Consider the following 15,423-nt stretch of genomic DNA (forward strand, 5'->3'; position numbering starts at 1 on the left):
TTCTCCTTCTTGTGGAGTCGTGAAGGGTTTATTAAAGTTTATTAAAGTTTTATTAAAAGTCTCAGCAGGAATAATATTGGGCAGCTTTTTCAGCACTTTCAGGATTTTATATACAACACCGTGTGCTGTATGCCGAAGTTGATCATTTCCAGAGGAAACTATATATTGTCAAGCCCTGGTCCCATGAATGCTTCTGCAGTTAAGTTATGACCAAATAAAAAGTAATGAAATGGTATGAAATACAAAAATATTAAACGGTCAAACGCTCCCTCTCTTACTACTGTGCATGAACTGCCTCCAACTCATCCTTTGGTGTACGATCCAATCGTAATGTGTTCGTTCATTGTCAAGGCAACCATCTGTTTCCACGGTCGCAGTAAAGATGGGGTCTCCCCAGAGTGAGAACAGGGGTCCGAGAAATGACGTGTAGCAGACGGTAGCCAGACCAAACCAGACGCCATGTCCTGTTCTGGTTTCCCCAAGGGTCTCCTACCGTCAACCTGGGCTGTCACTCAGTGCAACACCTACACACACACACACAAGGAGTGATCCGCCAGCTGGTGCGTTTGTGTGTGCGTGATGCTTGACAGGATGTTTGTGTGTTGAGTGTTTCCTAAGCTTTTTTAATGAGCCTGTGTATGTAGCCACTGTTGGAGGACAACTTAGATTGAACACATTCATCTGCTTTTATTTTTTTAATAATTTTCAGTTATACGTTCTTGTCCTGCTTCATCTGTTATTCTTTGACAGATTAAGTAGTATCAAATTAGCTGAACTTGTTTATGTGACGGGTCAGTGGAAAAGGAGGTGGTAACAGCTGCTGAGGAGAAGAGGTGAGGAGACAGACTGCAACCGAAAAATCAGACACAGAAAGAGTGGATGGAAAAAAATTATGTAATAAGGATGGTGGATGCTGGATGAGAACCTTGTTAGCAGGGAGACGAGCAGTGTTGATCATATTAGGGGGCATGTAAGGCCAGCTCCTACACTGAGGCAGTGTCAGAGTTCACTGATAAGTGAGAACCTTATAACCACCCCTGCCTAATATGCTGCTGGTTCTTCGTGTGCTGCCAAAACAGCTCTGACCTGCTGAACCTTGGAATCTACAAGACTTCTAAGCCACATATCCTGTGGTATCTGGAGCTAAGACATTAGCCGTGAACTCTTTAGTTCTTGTAAGTGGCGAGTTCAGGCCACCACAGATCAGACCTGATCCAGCACATCCTGGTTTTGCCCACCATTCCTATATCCAGTGACTTTCTACAAGAATTGTTTAGTTACAGCTAAATGTATTTCAGCTCAGTTGTTACAAGATAGTTGTTATTCTTTGTCTCTGTGTGGTCGTAATGTGGTCTGGACAGTGTACTTAACTTAACTGACATTTACTTTTATATAAGAGTGTTAACTTCTTAACCTCTTGCAAAGTTGTTGAACAAAGGAATGATTTTGCATTCTATTTAATGTCCTTTTTTTAGACTCACTTGAAGTAATACAAGTGATTATATAGCAATCATTTGCAGCAACAGTCATATTATTTTGCACATTATATTGCAAAATAATATGACTTATGACCATATGACTTAGAACTTTGAAAGTGTAGGGAAGAAGAACTCCTGTTTAACAGGAAAAGATGTCTGGCAGAACAATGAAGGGGCAGCCATATGCTGCAGCCGGTTAGTGGGCAAAGAAAAATAGAGGAAAGAAAATTACAAACAAAGACAGGTGCTAAGTGACCAACAGGATGAGTCAGAGATGGATATTCCTTCCTGTCAGGCCATTGATGTTTGCCTGCCAGCTTTACTGATAAATGCAGCTTGGTATCATCTGGATAGCAGTGGAAATGTATCGGGTGTGTTTTGTTTTTTGTTTGTTTTTTTGTTTTTAAATATCATAAATAGAAATGGTCCTAGCGCACAGCCCTGTGGAACACCATTCATAACTTTCTAATATAGCACACACAGCACTGTGCATATCCTTTAATCCCAGTCATGTATGATAGTTTCTGTAATAAAACTTTGCAATCAGTGGTATGTAATGTTTCTCTGAGGTCTAGCCAGACGAGCACAGAACAGTTTGTTGTTTGAAGCCATTAAAAGATCATTAGTGACCTTCAGTAGTGCTGCCTCTATGCTACAATAAACTTTAAATCCTTACTCAAACTCTCTAAATAAACCATTGATCTGTAAACGATCACATAAGTGATTTGCAACAACTTTTTTGTGGGTTTTTGTGTTAAAGGAAGGCTGTGAATGAGTCTGTAATTAGCTAAATCACCAGGATCAAGTATAGGTATTTTAAGTAACATTTTAATTACAGTAATCTTGCAATAGCTCTTATTGTTCGCTTCTGTGTTGAGCTGAATTGTGCAAGAGACGTGAACAGACCAGGTTACGGTCTACTTTCTTCAATTACCTTATTTCTTAGAAGTTACATAAGTGAGAAATGTGGTTTCTGTTAATAGTTTTAGGTAATTAGGGAAACGGGTTCATATGTAGATGCTGGCCATTTAAGTTCACAAGGTTTTTAATTGTCTCTCTTATTTCTTTGTCTGTTGCCAGATACCAGTTTATAAGATGTATAAAAAGCAGATTTGTACTTCAGACTAACATAATATAAAACAAAAAAGATGAAATGTTGTTTTTATATAACCTGTCTTTTTGGGTGGGGTGGGTGGGGGGTTCTGTCTATATATCTCTGTATACTTTAATTTCAGAACTGTATAAATTGATATTTTCCTTTAGTCATTAGACATCCAGACTTCTCAAACTCTAAGTATTGACTAAAAAGAAGGAACTTCTGCGAGAAGTTTAAAATTGGCAGCTGGCAATTATCCAAAACTTTTTGATCAAAGACTAAATTCAGACGAATAAAAAATCAGAGAAAATGTTCAGAGCCAGCATGAAGTATGACATTAAAGATGGATCTCAGTCCAGTCTAAAACATCTTAAACTGTTTGGTGGACCGCCATTCATTTTAGTATAAATATCCATGATGCTGGGAGGAGGAATCCCAGACTTCCTCTTTACTGTGAGCCTGGGTTCACATTTGGTTTTTACTGAAATTTTCATGACTTTTCTTGCAGCAACGCCAGCAGGTCTAAAACAAATCCTGAATGGATTGGCACAGCAAAGCTTAGTATGAAAATCTATGCTTCCCAGATAATAAATCCTTCTCTATAGGCATTCATAACCATCTCATTTGTGTAAAAAATGGTCATATATGACAAGTTCTCCATTAACACGACACCACCGCTATTAGTCACAGCTCCTTTAGTGCTAATGAGCAAATGCTAGCAAGATTTGCTAGCTTCTAGCAAATCTAAGAAGCCAGAAACGGTGAATGTTTGCAGTTTAAGGTTTAATTTAAAACACACTTCTGCAGATAGCCTCACCAAACCTCTACCTCAGCCATAGCTCCTTAACCTTGTTGATACTCTCTTCTAATAGTCACACTTCGGCTTTTTTTGACAAAGTATTTCTGCATCTACTTTTAGAGAGAGGCTCATTATAAATGACTGTATGCTATTGTAGTGTGTGAAAGGGTGTGTCATTAATTCTGATTGCCAATGTTTATGTATATGCCTTAAGGTGACAAACATTAATATAAGTGGGCCACTGCTCTAATCCAAAAACCTTGAAGTGGACGTAGAGGGCTTGATGCAATCATAGCCCTCCTTAAGATTGAGGTCCCATCTCATATCCTAGATCAAAAAGTTGACTCAAAACACGTAGTCTCTCAGTTTGAAGACAATCTGACTCACACTCTGAGCCATCAAAGTAGTCACTGCTCTTTTAGCATGGTGTGTCTTTTGGGTGTTTTTTTTTTTTAGTGATGTGCAGGTGCTGCACGATGGCTCTGTGACTAGCACAGTAATGTGGTTAATGAGCATTTGATGCTGACTACCTCATCGCAGGAAATTCTCAGAATAAAAAAAAGAACATTAATGTCTTTATTGAACTGCACTGCTGCACCGCAGATTTTTAGATGACCTTCCTTGTTGCGCTGCCAGTACACGTCTGAGCTTACCGCTCTCATAATCAAGGCCAAGATGTTGAAAACAGCGTAAAAAATCAGCAGAATAAAATCAGCACAGTCCTCCTGTAACTTTGAACAGCTGCGGTCTCCACCTTACTGCAATCATCATTTCTCTCTCTCTCTCCTCTCTCGTTCTTGTACCAGAATGATAGATCATTGGCTTGTCCTTCAGTCTTCTCTGCGACATTGTGTCCATTATTTTCTACTCTTTATCTTGACCTGTCATCTCTCTCTTTTCCTCCTCCTCCTCCTCCTCACCCTTGCAACGTTGGTTCTGTCCAACTTGCTGATAGACATCCGGTGCCACAAAAGGAGGCAATCTTAGTCCAGCATGGAGCCATTGTTGAGTCTAATAGAATGGACTGTGAGGTGAAGAGGAGCTATTGATTCGGCTGACTGAGAGCGAGCAACACAGTGAACAAAAGAGGAGAGAACGGAAGGCTGTTGACACCCGAGAAAGAGAAAAACAAGACACTTTATGTTTGCGTGACGCGCGTCTGTCCGTTTATGAGGGGCCGACCGGAGCAGTTCCACTAAGTTGCTGGGTCAGATGTGGTGAATGGACAGATGGTGAGGGAGGAAGAGAATGCATGAATAATAAAAGGGTGAGAGTTGATTTCCTCGTGTTGCCTCAGCTGATCAAACATCTGACATATTGGATTTGACAAAGACAGGAAGTGAGTGGAAGAAGGATGGGAATAAAAAGAAAGAAAGTAGAAAAGGGGACAAAAATATAAAAAAAGATTTAGGTGAAGACGAGAATTGGAGAGGGATTGAAACTGGGAGGAGGTGAGGCAACAAGCTATAGGAAAGGAGGAGAAGAAGTGAAAGAGGGCAAAATGCTGAAAAAGAGAAGAAAGCGTGAGCATATTGTAAAAAAGTATCTTATTCTCATCACAGATATGTTTGAGGGAAAAAAAGAAAGATCTGACTCCAGTACAATTAGTCACAAAGTAAAATGCAGAACAGCATGGAACAAAATGAAACACCAGGGAACAAGCAAAGCAGAGGAGACATAATAGCTTATTCAGAACACTTAGTCAAGTCTAGCCTCATTAACACCACCAAAGTGATGAAAATAGACGGCGAAATGGAGAACATAAGGCGGGAGAGGAAATGACTTCTAGTAGTGGTGGGCGATTAATCGAGTTGTATTTTCAATTATGATTTCAGCTTCCATCGCTTATGAAAACGGGATAATCGAGATAAAACCATTATTGCCCTGCGTTTGTTTTTAAAAATGACATTCAACTTTTTGCATTGTGCTATCAATCTAGTGCATCCCGGTTCTTTAAACCGGTGCGCTTTTTTTCCTCCCGTACAGCTCAAATTCACCCATTGTTTAGCTTAGATCGAACAAAGATGTCAGAAAAAGCGTCTTTTTTTGTGTATCTACAGCCAAGTTTAAAGGTCAAGTGTCACATTAAGAAGCCAGTTTGATTTACTTTTTAGTGGGTGTTACTTTCCCCCAGAGAATCCTGGACAAGAGGAAGTAGAAACTGAAAGTAAAGAAGGTTTCTTAAGTGAGCGTTGTTTGGGTAAGGCAAGACCTCTGTCTGCTTTATGACCCTCCCCCCTCAAAAAACAAACAAACAAACCAATAAGAAGAACCCACTGCATTTTTTACCCTCTTATTTATTTGTTTTCCAGCTCATTTGGCTGAAGGTCCGACGATCTCATGCCATGCAGAGGCATCTGTCGTGTTTCCATCTGTTCACAGTTCACGTCGCTTCTCCTCATAAAATGATCGCCTAATGGGTCCTCATACAAACTGTGCTCAGGTCAAGGTCGTGTGTGTGTGTGTGTGATTGGTTTTTTTGGTTGTTTTTTGCAAAACTCAATGAATTGTGATGGATTGTGAGCCAGATGAGCTTCTACTTAACTGATGTTCTGATTAGCGGATTTCTGTTTGAAGCTCTAAATAATCCACAGTTAAATGTAATAGTATAATGTAATTTAAAGTAATTGTAATCACAATTATAATTTTGCTATATTCGAGTAGCCAAAACAAAAAAAAAAAAAGTTGGCGGTAAAATTTGAAAATAATAGTCTGGCAAAAGAAATTAAAGAAAAAACAGGGATTAACAAAAAAGAACAAAGGAAACAAAGTAGAGGGATGGATACATTAAGGAAAGGGTCTTAGGTCACTGATAAACTGACATTATTAAAAAAAACACCTCATTCAAAGGTCAATTTTGATAAAACTATGGAAGATTAAAAGAGTGAGAATAAGAAAACACATATCCTTTCTGCTGCCTTTTTATGCTATTGTGTGCAGTCAGGCAGAACTGCAGCAGTGCTCCAGCACTGAGAGTAAACTAGAAGAAAACTGCAAGCTAGCAAACATACACATAAAGAGTATGTGATAGAAAGTGGAGGGAAGAAAAATGTAGTTCGCTCGATGTTTTATGAGAAAGGAAATATATTCAAGTCATTTGCACAAGAAAAATAGAAGAAAAGTAATTGAGTTAAAATTGCCTGTTGCCCCAGGTTTGTCTGTTCAGCCGGAGAGAAAAGTGCCTTATGTATGACAAATAATTTACCTCTGGAAAGATTGTTTAAAAAAAAGAAAAAAGAAAGGACACAGGCATGAAAATGTAAAGGAAAACAATCAGAAATACCTGAGTGCGCCCGATGCACTTAAATGAGTCATACCTTTAACACAAGCAGATTTAGTGTTCAGCTCAAGCAATCATTTTAAAAGTTGCCAGGCGAAGATTGGGACCGACAAAAAAAAGTGAAACCAGTCAGACGCATGAAATAAGAAAAAATGTGAAGCAAACATAAGATTTTTTTTAAAAAGGAAGATGAAAATGAGAAAGAGATGAGGTTGAAACAACACTGGAAAAAAGAAATGGTCATGTGACCACAGGACTTTAAAACAAAGAAGAAGAGGGAGAAATAGAGAGCAAGAGAGGGGACAAGGCACAGGGAGTTGATTAAAGCCAGCAGCTTCAATAATGCAAATGTAATTACTTGTACTGGCCCTCACACTTGCTTAGCACGTAACCGCATTAACACTGGGGTGGTAGAAAAAGAGAGCCGGAGAGGCTCAGGACAGAAAATGGAGGCAATGAACAAATGTAAATGAGGAAAAAGTAAAGCGAAGTTGAAAGGTGGTTTAGATAGTGAATAGAAAAGTAGGATAGAGGACGTTGGACAACATTTTAGAGAAAGAGTGTAGAAGGAAGAGAAGGAAGGTGAGATGATATCAAGTGTCGGGATATCGGAACTGTGAGAAATACAGTTAAATGTCAGGGATAATCAGGGACACTGCTGGCAGCTGTGCTTTAATGTAGCTGTTTCCAAAACTACTGAATGAATTTCCTTTCCATCCATCCATCCATCCATCCATCCATCCATTTTCTTCCGCTTATCCATTTCAGAGTCGTGGGGGTGGATCCCAGAAGGTGAGAGTCACCCTGGAGAGGTCACCAGTCTGTCACAGGGCTAACACGTACATACAGACAACCATTCACGCTCACTTTCACACCTGCGTGTAATTTAGAATTGCCAATTAACCTAACCGCATGTTTTTGGACTGTGGGAGGAGGAAGCTGGAGTACCCGTAGAGAGCCCACGCAGACGCCAAGAGAACATGCAAACTGGATTTTCTGACCAAAAGTGCATACACCACTATGTTTCATAGTTGAGTACAAATTAAAAGAAATGCGTTGCTATACCCATGTCCATAGGCAACAAAATACTGAACTATAGAGCTCGACTGTTTTGTCGGTGGGGCTGATAAGTTGGCCAATATTAGATATTTGTCAGTATATTCTATGACCATTAATAATGGCGTATTAACAAAGTTAAGAGACGGGTGATGATTTTACATAGTTTGTCCTACAGAGGTCACTCTGCAGTTGCAAACGCAACCGAGACTAAACAAGTAATCTGCAACTTGTTGTGACAATAAAACGCGATTATTTTTTTTAATGAAATGTAACATTGTTGCATTTGAACTCAGTAAGGCTCATAAATAACTATGCATAGCAAAAGTTAGGTAAATCTTTTTATTCTTTATGCATCTGAAAGGAAAAATAGGATTTTTTATTTATTTTTTTAATCACTAAATATTGGTGTCAGTATAAGTTGGGCTCTGGTGAACTGGGAGCTTGGGTTTTGAGAAATATGGGAGCATATCTTTAATGTTTTTTACAGCTAAGGAATAAAGCAGTGGACTAAAAACATTTGTGTAGAGGTATGCTAAGAATAGTAAAAGTTGCATTTGGGGACTATAAAGTGGTGGAAGGGTGGAAGGATGGCGACTAAGGGATAAAAAAAATAACTGTAGGAGGAAGGAATGCAGTTTTTACTCTGCCAGCCACTGATGGACTCAGGAGGACACGAGTGCCTCAGTTCTGCTGTGCCTGAAGGACAACTGAAGCTGTTTATTGCTAAATGACTTCTCTTGCCCACCTTTATCCCCCTTTCTCCATCTCATTTTCTCTCTCCCTCTCTCTGTCTGTGGGATGGTTTGCCACATCAGCTGTTCTCAGACCACACTGAAATGACCCCTCAAGGAAACGTAATCCTCATTTTGTGTGTGTTTGGACGTACACGCACACACGCGCAAAATGCTTATGTGCTGTTTCACACATGGATTGTATTCTGCAAGTTCAACTCACACTGCCCTCTGTTGTCATTTTATTCAACTTTACAATAAAAGTCATAATATATACACACACTCATTTAATCTATCAGCAACCAACTAGTGACTTGCTCTATCTTGTAAAGAGAATGTTTGATGGGCAAATATGGCTTATGTTTAAAGGCAGCATGTATTTCTTTATTTTTATTTTTTAAACACTTGGCTACTTTATTCAATAACCCAAAAAGTTTTACAAAAGTAATTTTTCTCCGCCTAAGTTGGCCTCTCTGCAACATTACACATTGAGGCTACCTTTGCTAGCTAGCATGATTATGTTACATTTTTAAATTTATATAGTAATACTACTTTATATTAACCTGCATGGTTATGCTGCATTTCCAAACCTATATATGCAACTACTTTTTATCACTGTATCTAGCATGGTTGTGTTACACCTCCAACTGCATACTGAGGCTACTTTTTACTAGCTAGCATGATTAGGCTACACCTTTTAAACTATATAGCGCAGCTACCTTTTAGTAGCTACCAGGTTATACTACACCTATATGTAAAATGAACTCTCCTCAGTGCCTGTTCTTTGCTAGAGCTGATTGACTGCAAAGGAACATGTAATGAATATAAATGTAACATGAATGTGAATCAAACAATAACTCTGTTGTTTTTGTCACATTAAGAGCTAGCTACTTGAAGAAGCATTTCCAAATTCTCTTAATTTCCTTATAAAAAGGCCCACATAATAGCTTTTGACCATTAGCCAAAATTAATAAAATAAGATCAATATTATGAGTCAGAATGTCAATGGAAACAGTAAAATAATCACTTCTTATTATGTAGCCTTTTTTTGAGCACATGACAGTAAGCTAATACTTGAAAGTCCATTTAGAGCTTTGCAGGCTTATTATGGATCTCTTGAGTTTTGGTTTTACTTGCAGCTTTATAAAACCATCTCTTCTATCATTGAATTTTAAAGCTGGATTTATTCAGTTGAGATGTGGCACAGGAAATCTTTAAAGGATATAATACCTGACATGGTGATAAGTACCTGCACAACAAATTTGACCCATTCAAGCCTGATCTCCCTCTCTAAGAACCTCATTCGTAATCAGCCCTTTACTTTGCCTGCAAGGTTGGAGCCGCAACTGTTTTGTTATGGCAATATTAGTTAGGTTGCCCGTTTCTTTATTTACAGTTTAAAAATGACTCAGGCTTTGTGTGAGGTGTGAAATAGGCTCTGGCAAACACTCAAAATTTCTAATAGCTGCAGCACGTTCTAAAAAAATATATTCTGAAAGACTAAACGGAAAATTTCAGACCCTTTAACTGTGCGCTGTGATACACAGACGCTCGGGCCAAATAGCTGCGAAACATCAATGTGAATCAAACCGCATTAGTTTTCTCAATGAGGGATCAATTTCACGGCTTGTCGAGCAAATTACAGAGAAATATGACAAATATTCCTGTAATAAAATATCTGCTTGATCTCCTTAGCTTGTGCTTTTATTCCCTTTTCCCTGTACTTTGTTGTTATCTAGTCACTTCAGGTTCACAGGACTTTTATCCACTTGCCAGTCTGACCTTCGCACTCCTTTTTCCCGGTTGCTTGTGATGATTTATACATAGTGTTTGAAGGCTGTTTTGTTCTTGCGTTCATTTTCTTGGGGAGTAAGCGAAATGCATAAAGTACCAACAAACATATTAAAGACCAACTATTTAAAGGTACTTTTACTGTTGCTTTATGAGCCTTGGGCCATTTTGACTGTGTGCTTTTTCTTCTACTCAGGACAACTATACATTTGCTCAGCCAGGCATCCAGAAAAAAGTCAAGGCCCTAGAGGAGCTGGTCAGCAGGATTGATGGTGAGTCATCTGCCTCGCTTCCATCCGTCCATTCATTCATTCACCCATCCATAAAGTACTTTCTGTTCACTGCTCTTCTGCTCCGATTTAATTTCTACTTACCTGTTCTTGCTTTTCTGATTGTTTAAGTTCTTTTCCATTCCATTGCTTCCTATATTACCCACTTATTACCCCCTTTTTTAAAATAAACATAAACATAAACACCTGCTAATTAGTGCTAAAAAACAAAGAACATATACATTATGAGAATTTAATTCACCAACACCAAAGCACAAACTTATGGGACCATCTGGACCTCACAGTAAGCCATCTTTATTCTGGTACCGAGCTGTAAACATACTGTTTTCAAGCTCGAGACCAGCCTTTTAACATTAGGACCCAGTCTCGAGGGGCCACTGGAGGGACTGCAGTTTCTTGCATTCAAGTGTTGGTTTCATTTTTCAGCTCCAGAGGTTTCTGCTTGGGGAAAATGGAGGGACAATATGAAAAAAATGTTGTTTATTGTGCGTTTTCATCTGTTTTTCTTGTTTGTTTTTGCTTTTGGAAATGTATTGTTCATATCTAGAAGCTGTTTCCAGTCCAGCCAGGGAAATCTTAACTTGTATATTTATGTACATTTTATATATTAAGCCTATTGCGTATATTGGCTTCTGCATTCCCCCTCTAATAACATTAACCAAGTCATTAACTTCAAGTACCCTAGTAGGACTTTACTGTATGCATATAAATATCTGCTTGTTGCAGAGGGGAGGTGGAAGTGGGAGTAATTGGACTGATTTGACACTCTGCAAGGCACCGCAAATGTAAAATGAATAAAGAGAGAAAGCAAAAATAACTCAGCATGCCCTTAATGAGCCCACCCCCCAACTTTGAGTTAACACTTAAACTCTTTGTTTTTTTTAAAAAAATGTACGTGTTAGAACAATATACACACCAGCCAGTTACATTTGCTTTCACACCTTAATTCTTCCAGGCTTATCGTCACTTTCTAATGACTTGACATGAGAATTGTCTCTCGCTAATTTTCATTCCACTCGGCTGTCTGGAAACGCGTACGTGCTAGTGACTAATAGCACAGACCAGAGGCCTGCTGAGGCCTGGAAGTTAATGTATGCACACCGAGTGTACTCATACGCAGCTCAGTGACATTTCACACACGCTCTCAACTCGGTGTTAATTAGCAAAGCTACTTTTCCCTCTCTGGTCCCGTTGTCTTTTCCATTTTGTCCAAACAGTACACACGTTACCTGGTTTGAAATAGTTTTCCATCCAAACTTTGTCACTTAAAACTCGTGCGAGGTTTGCAGCAGCCCCACCATGCATTGTGCAAAACAAGGGCTTATCAAAGCAGGCTTTTGTACAATGGTCATGTTCCCGGCTAACCTTGGTGCCGTCCCACCACCCTGTCACCCGCTCTGTCAGCCACAGGGAGGGGAGGACTCATCCTCTGCATCCAAATGGATGGAGAGTGTGTGTTTGTGCGTGTGTGTTTGTGTGTGCGCAGGAATGTGAATGTCAGAAAAAGTTAGCGAGCAAATGCAGGCCTGTCTGTTTGCATGTGTGATTGTGACAGAAGAGGTCCAATGAAGAACATGCACGTAAGATGGGTGGTGTGTTTAAAAAAAAAAACACAAAAAAATTGTGCGTACACTTGTGTGTGTTTGAGTGAATACACAGACACACACACACACACGTGAAGGGAAAAAAGAGGAAGAAAAGTCCTCCACCTCATCTGCAGTCCATTTCACCCCACCCCCACCCACAACAGCAACGACATAAAAAAAATGACTCGACATCTTTACTGTATCTTTTTCCATAAGTGCCCTGTCATCATAGTGGGGGCAGAGAAATTTTATACCTCGCTAGGTTGACATTACCAGCTCTAATGAGATCACAGATAGCTTTTATCTTGTGTTACGGGATTGTTTTTCGCCCTGCTGTTGACATAGCATCTGTTTTGAGAACAATAGCCTCTCATCTCTTCCAAAATGACCTATCAGCGCTTATCAGATGCAGGTTTATCCAGAGTGGTGGTATTTTGATAGTGGGTGGGGTCTTGAAATGTACCAATATTGGTATCTCACTGCATCTGATACAAGTCCTAATGTTTTACTTTTATTTAAAAAAAATGTTTTCTGTCATTCTGTTACATTTTAACCATAAATTATAGTTCATCTTTAGGCTCAATAATTTGAGATTTGCTGATTACTTGCTGCAGACGATCAAAGATCTTCTTTTCCATTAGAACAAGATGGTAACTTTGGCTAAAGGGCAAATGAAAATGCATCAACTGTTACTGTGCGACACCGCTGTTCTGTTTGAGCTCTGTGTCGGTGTGTGCGATACAGGCACATCAGTAGTTGATGAGATATTTATTTGAGATAGAGACAAGGCGGGAAAAATGTAGTAGTGTCTTGATCCCATCTGAGGGTTTTTATTGTATTATTGTTTGCAGTACTATACGAGGAAGAACAAGAGTTTCCTTTTCTCTAGTTCTGTACAATGACTGCATCTACCTCCTTCTACAATACATCAAGTAGATGTAGAGAAAGCATAGCCGTCACTGCACGTACAGGAAACCTGATTTGTTCCACCCATGTGGAAAAAGGGCCTTTTCTGTCCCTGCCTTTCAGAATAAAAGCCTCAGATTGCTACATAGTTTGTTTGCTGTCCTCCAGAAGAGGGAAAAGAAACTTAGTTAATAAGCAACTGAAGAACATCTTACATAAATATAATGAAGTAATTCCAATATTTCCAATATTTAAAACAAAATATCGTTTCTTTGATTTCATTAGATTTGAAAATGGAAAATGTATTTTTCTTTTCAATTCAAGAAGGAACAAGTTTGTTGTTCATGTATTGAATAAATATTAATATAAATATTTTAGAATATTTCTGCAATTAGAAAAAGTTAGAAACACAAAGCAGAGTGCTCTAAAACAAAAGAAACAAACTTTCATAGTTCATTAGAAGAAGACAAGCCTACATTTGTATGCAGCACTGTTATCGACTTAATCAGCCAGACCTTTTTTAATCTTTTGCACGAAGAGGAGCACAAATATCCATCCTTTTTCTCCCACTTATCCTTATCTTAAATAAAATTAAATAGTTTGTATTAGTGTCAGGTAAGAAAAACTTTAAAGCAACACCTCTAAGAAAAAGATTCATTTTAGTGATGGAGATGATTGAAAGTTTTAGCGGATACGGATCTTGTAACTATAATATTCCCTATTAATGCTACTGTGAACTAATATCTTAGTGGGTCCAATGGAGAAGATCACTTAGAAAGCAGTCGAAATTAAGCCTGGTTTAATGGGGGTTAGATATTGTTCATAACCATATTTCAGACATATTTGAAGAACAATTTCAGTTAATAATTCACATTTTTACCAGTCAAAGTGTTTGAAAAACCATGTACTGACATTTAGAGGAATTTGCTGTATGTGGCTAACTCCAGTAGCTGCTAACATTAGCACTCAGCTAGTTCCTCAGCAGGAGCCTATGCTAAATGCAGCTGCACTGCTCCCTTTGCGTGGGTTTATGCCAGTTTGCTCTCACACAACTGTCTGCCATTCTTTCTTATTGTCTGTTTTGCTAATTTTAAAACTAATTGCTTTGGCTTCAGAACCATCTGAGATCAAACAGTTAACTAGTGAGGGCAAGAATAATTAGAGTTACAGAGAGTACAGTGTTTCATGACTTTCATAAGACAAACTGAGTAAACGGTATGTCATAATAAAATTGCCTTTTCTTCTAAGCAGAAGGAGGCGGTGAAGTGACCAAAGGAAAAGTGAAATGGTAGTCACTGAAGGGAGAGGCAAGAATACTGTGATCAAATGACTCTGTGTTTGTGTGCGCGCGTACTCTATTCCTGTGAGGTTTGTGTTTAATTACAGTGACACAAATTTAATCCCAGAGAGAAACAAATGGTTCTGGATTTGTGCCAAGAAGCCCCGGCCTGTCCTCAACATTTGGTCGATTCAGCAACGCTAATCTTTGGTGTTCACCCAAAGAAATCCCCAAAAATGTTATTTCAACATCGTGACTGCATTCAGTATATTACAGCCCTGGACAGACATGGACATTAAAACCACTCAAATAATCTTTTTTGTTCTCCATGCACTTTATTTCTCACTCAGTACAGTATAGGCTCACATTGAACTTGAAGCAGGGAGACCAAAAACAAACCGCAAGCATTTGTTAAAAATCAAAGATGTTTATTACTTTGCTTCTTTACTTTGATTCGTGGAGTTGAAAGAGCTGTTGACATCGTTTGTAATCTTTTACTTCGAGACGCCTTCATTTCTCCCTCTGCCTGCCCGTCCCTCGGTCGCTCCTCCTCTGTAATTATCCTACTTTTAATAAGTGACGCTAACTCCCATTAGCCTTGCTTAACGCTAGCACATGTTCCTCCTCAAAAGAACAGCCAGTCTGTCAGCATGTAATGTTTTTCTGATCTCTTTATCGCTCCCTTATCTCTGTCTGTGTATTTGTTACATGCAAGTGCATTAGCGCGAGTTCATCAACATGCAAATTGCTAAAAGGTGAATTTATTTATGCAAATGAGGGGATGTACTTGCAGCATGCGTGCCTGATTTTAGTAGAAAGGCTGGTAGCTGCACTGTGAGACTGTATTGCATAATGAGAAGCGAGGAAAGCTGTTCTCATATGTTTGGAAAAAAATCTTTAGCTAATTTGGCTTTCTTGTGCAGTAGTTTTGTTTTAGTATTTTATGTTCCCAAGATTTAAGTGTTTTTTAAACTCCAGCAGTATGTTTGGCTTCCTTTTGTTTTCCCCCTCGTCAACCAAAGGCCCCCACCTCCCGTTTATTTTTTTGACGCCTTATGTTCAGGCCAACTGTGATGCCATTTAACCTGATTTTTTTCTTTTTGTTTGCTTGTTTGTTTCATATCTTCC

The 15,423-nt window shown here is 38.9% G+C and overlaps 1 protein-coding gene across 2 annotated transcripts in view; it reads left to right on the plus strand.

Annotated features, from left to right (window-relative positions):
- tbc1d22a (TBC1 domain family, member 22a) overlaps positions 1-15,423 on the plus strand; it is a 156,802-nt gene that overhangs the window by 98,732 nt on the left and 42,647 nt on the right. For both annotated transcript variants that reach the window (XM_005451751.3, XM_005451749.4), the window contains exon 11: positions 10,431-10,506. In XM_005451751.3, coding sequence (XP_005451808.1) covers positions 10,431-10,506 — 76 coding nt within the window. The remainder of the gene's footprint in view (positions 1-10,430; positions 10,507-15,423) is intronic.

The sequence above is a fragment of the Oreochromis niloticus genome, linkage group LG17 (assembly GCF_001858045.2).
Source record: "Oreochromis niloticus isolate F11D_XX linkage group LG17, O_niloticus_UMD_NMBU, whole genome shotgun sequence".
In the NCBI taxonomy this organism is placed as follows: domain Eukaryota; kingdom Metazoa; phylum Chordata; class Actinopteri; order Cichliformes; family Cichlidae; genus Oreochromis; species Oreochromis niloticus.